At 41.4% G+C, this 10,274-nt stretch overlaps 1 protein-coding gene across 3 annotated transcripts in view; it reads left to right on the forward strand.

The window, feature by feature from the left end:
- The window catches only part of ABCB1 (ATP binding cassette subfamily B member 1), a 206,545-nt gene extending 196,713 nt beyond the window's left edge, over positions 1-9,832 (forward strand). For all 3 annotated transcript variants that reach the window (XM_077857100.1, XM_077857099.1, XM_077857101.1), the window contains 3 exons: positions 5,393-5,599; positions 8,272-8,418; positions 9,230-9,832. In XM_077857100.1, coding sequence (XP_077713226.1) covers positions 5,393-5,599; positions 8,272-8,418; positions 9,230-9,433 — 558 coding nt within the window. In that variant the 3' untranslated portion in view covers positions 9,434-9,832. The remainder of the gene's footprint in view (positions 1-5,392; positions 5,600-8,271; positions 8,419-9,229) is intronic.
- Positions 9,833-10,274: the final 442 nt, after the last annotated feature.

Here is a 10,274-nt window from a genome sequence, read left to right on the forward strand (position 1 = left end):
TGAGTGCCTGTCAGGGACTATCTTAGGTACTGGGGATGAGATAGGAGTCATGAAGGGAGCTGTGAAATGACTACAATGGAGAATAGGAAAAGAATCAAATTAGGAAGGAATAGAAATGTTTATTATATGGGTATTTAGTTATTGGTTGTTCTATGAGGTGCTATTAAAAAAAAATTAACAACAAGGGTGCCTGGGTGGCTCAGTCAGGTAAGCATCTGACTTTTGATTTTGGTGCAGGTCATGATCTCAGATCATAAGATCAAGCCCCACATCAGGCTCTGTACTGGGCATGGAGCCTGCTTAAGATTCTCTCTCTCCCTCTCCCTCTGCCCCTTCCCCACTCCTCCCTTTCAAAAAAAAAAAAAATTGATGACTAGAATGGTGTGAGCACTGACCAAACAGAATGGATACCTGCTGTGTACATATTGATGCCCCAGTTCCACATGGAATCCACTTGAATTAATGACCATTGTGAAAATAGACTTACAACCTGTAGTCCAGAGCTCTTTGAAAATTCAGTCATGCTGGGGCAGCTAAGCATCTGCCTTCAGCTCAGGTCATGAACTCGGGGTCCTAGGATCAAGCCGCATATCCAGCTCCCTACTCACTAGGGAGTCTGCTTCTCTCTCTCTCTCTCTCTCCCCCTGCCCCTCCACCCTGCTTGTGTTCTCTCTCTTGCTTACTCTCTCTCAAATAAATAAAAAAAATCTTTAAAAAAATTAAATTCACTCATGCTTACTCATAGATATTTTTTATTGTATTCTACTCAGTCTGTTTCTTAACACCTACATAAGCTCTGTCCTTTATTTTTACTTTCTTGTTTTATATTTTCTGTTCTGATTTTATGCTTCAATTTTGCTATTAAAGTTTGAACAGAGGACTCTAAAGGTAGAGACAAAGGAAGCAATTACAGAAGGAAATGTTAGCTCTCAGACACTGATTATGGCCCCTAATAGGTGTTGAGTAAGCAGTGTATTAAATGTTGATCTTTAATGAATTATAGGTTATGTCTGCACTCAAAGACTCTAACTGAGGAGATGGGACATATACTTCCATGAGTTCTATAAAGGAAGGTAGACCTACAGATGGCTCTTAAGGGATGAGTAGAGCTGGTTGCATGAGGGTGAGAGTGAGCATGCAAGATATCATTTGATGAAAGAGATAATGTGAGCTGTGCTTGATAAGTTATTTGCTCCCAATGTCCATATAACCTCTTTTTGTCTGAAATAGCAGATTTAATGAAAGTTGTGATTTTCACACTTTTAAATTATGACCCATTTAGGAAGAGCAAAAAAAAAGAAAAAAAACTCATGGCCTCCCCATTGTACTCATACTCACATGTGTTAGTTTAGTACTGCTACTAAAGAGAATTAGCCTACACCTTCCAGATTTTGCACAGTGCATCTCTCTGGTAGAACCACAATTACTTCCAGAACCAGAAGGGAGTCTGGGAAATAGTTTTTAGCCTTCCACTCCGGTCATATATGGAAGGGTATACACAGAAGAATATGGAAATGAATGCTGAGTGCACAGGGCAAAAACCATCTCAAGACAACACTTAAAATACATGGGAAACAAAGTGTCCTTATCTATTGTAGGAACACTATTGTCTGCTCCTGTACATTTGTGCTAGAGCTTTGAAGTCCTGCCAAGTGGTGCACAGTAGCCAAAATTCTTAGCCAAGTGTCCTCAAGAAACACTAATATGTGTGCCAAGTTTTGTTCATAAATATCAATGAGTAACCCTTAAGAACTCAGTTAGTAGGTGACTTATAATTAGTTCTCACTGTCATGTAAAATATGAGTGTGGATTTGAGCATGATTGCTCATAAGAACCGCAAAAGGATGTGATCCTACAGTCAGGAAATCCTCATGATCATCAGTGGGCCTTGAATTGTACTTTGTGAAATAGTGACCAGAGGTGTGATTCTCAAAATGATGTGTATCAGAAGCTCTTACAGAGCTACTAAAGAACACAGCCACCCTGGCTCATTCCAATCAGTCGGCCTATTAATTTTTACAATTTTCCTAGGTGATTCAGATGCCAACTATCATTTCAGAACCACTGAAATGATAAATTGGAAAGATGTAGATTAAATTGTGGAGAGTCTTGAAAAATGAAGCTACTGAATTGTACAGAGTGGGTACTTCAAGTTTTGTGGGGCGTGCAGGTTATACATTTTTAGAGACTTGACTTAAAAGAATACAAAGAAATTAGGTACAAAAGTGAATATTTACTTCTAATAAAACAAATCACAACAAAATATTGAAAACGTAAAGATTCAAGTCCCTTTTCTCATTTAATTACTTAAGAAAGAGAGAGACAGCATGAGCGAGTGCGCCATGAGTGGAGGGAGGGGAAGCAGACCTTCCCCCTGAGCAGGGAGCCTGACAGGGGCTCCCTCCCAGGATCCCAGGATCTCAGTTAGAGCTGAAGGTAGACGCTTAACTAACTGAGGCACTCAGGTGCCCCTCAGGTCTCTTTCCTCCTTAAGCAGATACATAAAATCACCTAGAAGAGCTTCCTGACTGCAGCCTGTGCCCCCCACTTTCCCCCCACTCAGAACACAGTTCAGCAGCCAGCAGTCACCTGCAATTCAGGACCCTTGAAGATGAACTTCATTAACATCACTGTTAAATCGCTTCTGGTCTGAGTCTTCTCCCGTCTATCACATGCACCATTGGCAGAAGCCTGTGGTCATAGTCTGGTTATTACCTGGCGGGCGCTTGAGCTAAGTGGGGCCTTCCTCTGTGAGGGAGGATACAGAATGTCTTTCAATGATAAGGTGTGTGTGTTACCAAAACCCACCCTGTAGTGTACACATTCAATCCCAGCTACCCTAGTTTCTGTGTGATCTTGTGCAAATTACTTACTTCTGCTCATCTTTTTAATCTGCAAAATGGAGATTAAAACCACGCCTGCCCCAGGGGCACCTGGGTGACTCCGTTAGTTAAGCGCCTGGCTCTTGGTTTTGGCTCAGGTCAGGATCTCCTGGGTTGTGAGATGGAGCCCTACGGTCAGACTCTGAGGTCAGCACGGACTTGGCTTGGGTTTCTCTCCCTCTGCCCCTCTGCCCACTCACTACACACTCTCTCTCAAATAAATAAATAAATCTTAAAAAAGAAAGCAAAACCATACTACCTCACTAGGGCTGTTGTGAAGATCAAACAAGAAAATGCATGAGACATGCTTATCACAGGACTTACAGTCAGTGCTCACTAATTTATCTATAATCATGATTTCAGAGTAAATACATATAACAGAGTAGTACATATTTAACATATGATTGTGCTTATGAAGGAAGCAGCACATTTAACAATCTAGAATAGAGATAGCTGGCCATTTAACCTGATTTTACCTTATTATTACCAGTGTGTTTACTTTCCTAGTTAAGTTTTATGTAGGCCAGTATCTTTGGAACAGTGTTTTCTGAATCCTCAAAGTTCCTTGGTCTTCCCTCAGACCATCACTCATGCCTCAGCCCAAGAACCTCTGCACTGGTCTTTATCACATTTGGTTTTCTAAACCTGTTTTCTCTATAGAGAGGATGCTTCAGCTAACACAGGTTTTAAGTATTTGCAATTCCAGCATATCATGTGGGAATGATGAGGGCCAAGAGTGTTACCATATACAGCGTGATAGAGAGAAACTCCTTAAAACCTGATGGGATGACTCAAATTTGCCTAATTAGATTAGTTTGGCAGTATCTGTTTCCCTCCCAGGAGCATAAGCTTAGAAAAAATTAAGCTACTCCTTTCCTGAAACTTCCATTTCTCAAGTACAGTGTTCCATTTAACAAGATCTGCTGTTTTGCCACATCTTTGTATGATTTTTACTGCCTCTCTCCACCCTCTACTTCCCACCTTCACTTAACACTATAAGGATGCCTGCAACATAGATGCTGGAAGAGTCTCCATGGCAACTGGGCTCGGTACTAATAAGGTCATGGCTGTGTTTTCTATCCCTGCACTTGGCAGCTTCACAAACAGAAGCCGCGTTTCTGCAGCAAAGACTATACCTTACCCCTGGCCAGCTGTCTCCCAGGGGCACCAAGCCAGGCACATGGGATCCAAAGAGTATATATAGCTCAGTAGACACTCACCAGCACGATGGGAAAAGCCTGCATCTGAGTCACTTGCTTCTTTGGAGGGGATGAACTAGCTCTCTCACTTGAATACCAGAGTTCTCTTGCAAACTAGATCTTTTGGGCAGACCTATGTGGATCAGAGCAAGGCTGTAAGGGGCACTGCCTAGGCTCTTGCACGGTAACCTAGAGAGCCAGGTCACTGGAGAAGAGGCAGTTTCTCCTTCCTACTCCTTTGGCCCAACATTGTAGATGTCTGTCCAACATTTCATCTTCTCAGCCTGCATCCGTCCACTGTAGTTTCAGTTACAGCCACACAGAGTTAACCAATCTCTGACAGTCTTGAAGCACTGTGCTGAGTGGGGTCTAGATGAAATCTCATTCAATTCTCAATTCTATGAGTTTAGGAATTATTATCATAATTCTCATTTTATCCACAAAGTAGCTGTCAGAGAAATTAGCTCATTTTCCCAAGACCAACAACTACTTAGAGATACAGCAGCCATCTTATTTCTATTCCGTTTAACTGCTACATCCCATTCTTCTAAAACCTGATTCTTAGAAACCTGACCTGCAGACCTCTCATGTGCTCACAGTAATTACTGATTTCTAATCTTAGCTAATTTTCTTGTGAAAAACTGATACATAAGAATAAGGATGCTAGCAAATTTAATGCCATAAAACAACACAAACTTACTATCCTACAAATTCTGGAAGTCATATATCTAGAATAGATTTCATCAGGCCAAAATCAAAATGTCACCAGGGCTGTGTTCCCTCTGGAGGCTTGAGGGGACTGTTTTCTAACTCCTGGCCCCTTCCTCGATCTTCAAAGGCAACAATGACTAAATGAGGCTTTGCCATATTGCACAGCTGTAAGTGTCCTGCCTCTGTTTTGCACAGCTAAGGACCCTCATGAGTACATTGGGCCTGCCTGGATAATCCCAGATCATCTTCTTATTTTGAGATCAGCTGATGAACAACCTTACACCTTAATTCCCTTTTGCCATGTGACATTATATTCTCAGAGGTTTCATGAGTTAGAACGTGGATATCTTGGGGGGTGAGGGGCATGATCCTACTTACCACAGCACATAGCGAAACCAGGGTTAAAGCAGAAGAAACGTGACAACTTATCAGAGCATACAATTATGACCTTGTTCAGTTAACTTTGACAATCCAAACTCAACAACAACAAAAATATTGTCCCATGGTAACCTGACAATTTTAGTGTATGAAATAATGACAGTGATTTTGCTAAGTTAAAAATGTGCTGGTCATGAGTCACCCATGAATTCTCGTTTTCAGCTAATTGATGGCAAAGAGATAAAGCACCTGAATGTCCAGTGGCTCCGAGCACACCTGGGCATCGTGTCTCAGGAGCCCATCCTGTTTGACTGCAGCATTGCCGAGAACATTGCCTATGGAGACAACAGCCGGGTCGTATCACATGAAGAGATTGTGCAGGCAGCCAAGGAGGCCAACATACACCACTTCATCGAGACACTCCCTGAGGTAAGTCTTTCTCCAAAATAGGAGCCCAGGAGCCTGTGGCAACCTCCCTGGCCTACACTTTGATTTCTAAAAGGCAGGTTTTCCAAACTTGAAGAGAAGTGAGCGACCAGAATACACACCTGTGCACAACATCTTGCCAAACTTCCTATGCCCATTTGATACTATGCTTGCCTGACCACCTGACTGGCTCTTCCTGTGAGCAAGCCTGATGGAAAAGCATGTGGTTGCAGGAAGCCTTTCCCTCTGAGCCCAAGTACAGGCTCTGTAGAAGTAGGCATAGCCGCCTACCCTCATTCCTCTCCCGACCTTCCTTCTGCCTCTTTGCTGCTCTCTCCCAAGCTGCAAGCCTACCTCTGTGTTGGGCCAGGCTGGGGAGCTGAACCCATGTCAAAAAGAAGGCTCTCCCTGAATAGAGCTGAGCCCTGGGAATAACTGTGGTATCATGTAATCCCTCAATCCCTCATCTTTGCACATTTCATGGCCTCCAAGCTCTTATAGGATTGATTGCCGAAAACTTCCTTGGGGCTCTCTGAGCTATTGTCCTTGGATGCCCTCTGAATTCTTCCCAGGAAGTTAAAAGGAACCCTACCCTTCCTAAAGCCCTCCCTTTAGATCCTGTGTTTTGAAGTCACCTTGAACTGGCTTGTCTACACCATGTCCCATCACCACTAGTTACTTATAAGGAAGCACCCCTAAAGAATAAAGCTCAGTAACCTCAAACCAGTAGGGAAGGCAATTTCCTTATGTGTAAGGATGGCAATACCAACTGGCCCTAACTCTTTCCCAAACTTCCTTTTTCTGAGGCTCTTCTTCTGATAACTGCAGCCCCCACATCACAGACCCCCAGGAAGAGGATTGTCCCTTTCCCCTCCTTTCAACCTTCTTGCCCAGCTGTGGGATAACCGGTCTTTCCCAAGGCTAGAAAACTTGAAAGACATAGCTTCAATCCCCTTTACTAATGATCTCAAAATATGGGCATGAACCATCACATTAGAACCAGCTAAATCAGAAGTGTTGGAGGTAGAGTCTAGCAATCTGTGTTTCAATAGCCCAGATACCAGGCTACGTTTGAGAACCACTGGGCTGGAGGTTAACAGAGACAAACACAGAGAGTAAATATTAGCTTCTCATTAAATATACTCCTCTGGCATTCATTTGTCTACCACAAGGACCCAGCCCTTCTGGGCTCCTGGTCTCTGTCACACAAAGCACACCTATAGACATCATGATTCTTTTCCTCAATGTCTAGATGTGGAAACAGAAGGCAGAGCCCATTGAGTCCTGTTCTCTGCCCAAGGACCCACTTCTTTACCTGAGCAATTCCTACTAGGATTTCCCTCACCCCAAAGGAGGCTAGTCTGGTGACCCACTTCCTTCAACAACTCTGCCTTTACCTGCTGCAACAGGATCAGATTGTCTCGGGGAACCCTACACTTATGTGGAACACACGTCAGTGTTCCTGCCTTCTGAGGGACCTGCAGCCCCGGGGCGGGCGGGGGGCGGGGTGGGGGTGGGGGAACCAGTGGAAAGCATCTGCTGGAAACTCAGGTGAGATCCTCGGACTTTGCCTGCAGGTAGACATCTCGGTCTGAGTGCCACTGAACTAGGGTGACAGATATAGCAAATAAAAATAGCCAATCCTATATAGAACATGAATTTTTAAGTCAAACCCTGATTGTCAGAATCAGATATACTTCCAATCTGGCAAGAGCCTGTAAATTATGATAGTCTTGTTTTCTAGGTTACATATGCTGTCGTGTCTTGTTCCTGCTCTCTTCTACATAACCTTTTAACTCGTGTATCATCCTGTTGAGTAGTAAATGACAATTGTCTACTGTGGGAAACAATATGTGAAGAACTTTGGGAGAACTCTAAAATAAAAAAAATTAAAAAGATATTTTAGCTTTTAAAGTTAAGGATCAGAATGGAATTCATTAGCAGCCATTAAAATTATTGAAATGTTAGACATAGTTTTATAAAAACAGGTAAGATTAGCATCCCAAGAAGTTCTTCCCTTCCTGACTTTCGTGCAGAGAGCACCACCTGCTGGTTATAAGTAAAATGAACTTCATTTATTTTTTGCATTGCCTGTTTGAAGTCTGATTTCTTTCCTGGAACCAATCTTTGTCCCAAATATAATGAAACCAGGAGCCTGGAAGAGACTAACATTGTAACAGTAGTCTTCCTCATAAAGATATTGACTTGTTTACACTGAAACATGGCCTCTTATGCCCAAATGTCTATTTTCTCCCTTTTTTCTTCTTTTTTTTTTTTTCAATTTTTAGAAAAAAAATTTTTTTTTTTATTTGAGAGAGAGCGAGAGTGAGCACTGGAGAGCAGGGGCAGAGGGAGAGAAGGAATCAGACTCCCCACTGAGCAGGAAGCCAGACATGGGGATCAGTCCCAGGACCCTGGGATCATGACCTGAGCTAAAGGCAGACAGTTAACCGACTGAGCAACCAGGCGCCCTCCAAATGTCTGTTTTCAAGAAGAGAAGTCAAACCTGCCATGCAGAGCTATTTTTTTGATGTTTAATCCTCTGTGAACCCATTCTTAGCTTCTGAACCTAAACTTTTTTGTGTGTTTATGAATGTGATTATCCTGTTTTCTGTGAGCACACTCTTTTTTTAGGTTATCAGTTCTCCATTTCAATAACAAAACTCTATTCACAGAAATACAACACCAGAGTAGGAGACAAAGGAACCCAGCTCTCTGGTGGCCAGAAACAGCGCATTGCCATAGCTCGCGCTCTTGTTAGACAGCCTCATATTTTGCTTTTGGATGAAGCTACATCAGCTCTGGATACAGAAAGTGAAAAGGTAAGAATTTAAATTGGATTCAGTATGCTTGAATCGGTTGTCCTTGAAAGGTTTAAATAAATGCTTCGGTCTTTCACGGAAGAGAACAAAATTCAGTCCAGATATGTTGATTGTTACTTACGTCAGTGTTCAACAGAATGTAGACCCTTTCTGTAGCTGTTATTCAAGAGAACTAAGACAAAATAAGGGAAATTAGTCTTATAGCACTTAGGCTCCAAAAAATAGCCCGGATCACCTTATATTGACCAAAGATGCTGTGTTAAGGAGGTCACTTTCCCATTCTACTGGTGGTATCTCCTCAGCAACTATATAAAAAAACAAGAGCTTAATATACTGTAAAAGATGACTGTACCCTAAGATAAATATTAGTAATCATTTTCAGTTTGAGCAAAAAGTTCACTATTCGAGTATCTGAAAGACAAATTAATTCTGAGCTATACCCTGTCTTAAAAATACCAAATTCAAGGAGGCTGTGTTCAGCTTGTGCTCACTCTCCTTGAATTTGCTGTAAAGCTGGACTGAAGGGTGGCCCTGGAGGTGTTCTGTGGGTGGGCACAGCAGTAAATGTTTTTAAATGATTGAACAGACTGTGTTTATTGTCATAACTTTGAGAACAGATGACCTCTGTCTCAGAACTAATCCAGACTACGATTCACTTATCTCCTGTTATGACAGATTCCTTGCTTTGTCAATTCTGTTGTATTTCACTGATACCATCCTTAAAGAAGGGAGGATGATTATGAGCCTTATTATGGAGGAGGAAAGGAGAGGACTGTTTTTATCAGAATTAATTTATGTGGTTATTGGTCAGGTTGTCCAAGAAGCCCTGGACAAAGCCAGAGAAGGCCGCACCTGCATTGTGATCGCCCACCGCTTGTCCACCATCCAGAATGCAGATTTAATAGTGGTGTTTCAGAATGGCAAAGTCAAGGAGCATGGCACACATCAACAGCTGCTGGCTCAGAAAGGCATCTATTTTTCCATGGTCAGTGTCCAGGCTGGAGCAAAGCGCTAGTGAACTGTGGCCATATGAGCTGTTAAATATTTTTTAATATTTGTGTTAAAACATGGCATTTAATCAAAGTTAAAAGGTGAGCACTTACTGGAAAAACTATGTAGAACTACCTGTTTAACATTTCTTGCTGCAACTGAAGATCATTCCACCAAGTTCAGAGTCTTCAGATTTTATAATTAAAGGAACCAAAAGAAACATTATCTGATGGAATAAAATACTGGTGTTAATTGCATTATAAAATTATAGAGTAATTCAAAGTAGATTTTGTTAATAAATTGTATAATTTTTGTTTATATTTTATTTGTAACTTACTGCTTTGCTGAAAGATTATAGAAGTGGTAAAAAGTACTGAATGTTTGAATAAAGTGCTAGCTATAATAAAACTAAACTTTTATATGACGAGAGTCCTCTTGTCTAAAATGCCTATAAGTATATCATCTCTCAAATGAAATATTAAAGATTACTAATGTATTTTTTTTAAAAAAAGCCTTCTTTAAAAACTCCCATTAATTTTTGTGAAAATGGTTAAATAGTGTAAATAATTCCCATTGTATATGTTTTTTCACAGTGGGTCCTAAGGAACCACCAGCCCTCATTCTCTGTGGACTTGATCCTGCTGGTTCTTGTGTTTCTACATTATGACGGCTCTCAAACCAACTACACATATCAATGCAGAATTTTAGGGGTGGGAGGGTGGCACAGGATATACAGGGTATAGCATATACTCTGCTATATGTCAAATATTTTGCATTGCTCTTATAAAGGGCTCTTACAGGATCTTAATATTTCTGCACTTTAAAAAATATAATAACTCTTTTTCTGTTTTGATAATGAATCACTT

This window comes from Canis aureus, chromosome 18 (assembly GCF_053574225.1).
Source record: "Canis aureus isolate CA01 chromosome 18, VMU_Caureus_v.1.0, whole genome shotgun sequence".
In the NCBI taxonomy this organism is placed as follows: Eukaryota; Metazoa; Chordata; class Mammalia; order Carnivora; family Canidae; genus Canis; species Canis aureus.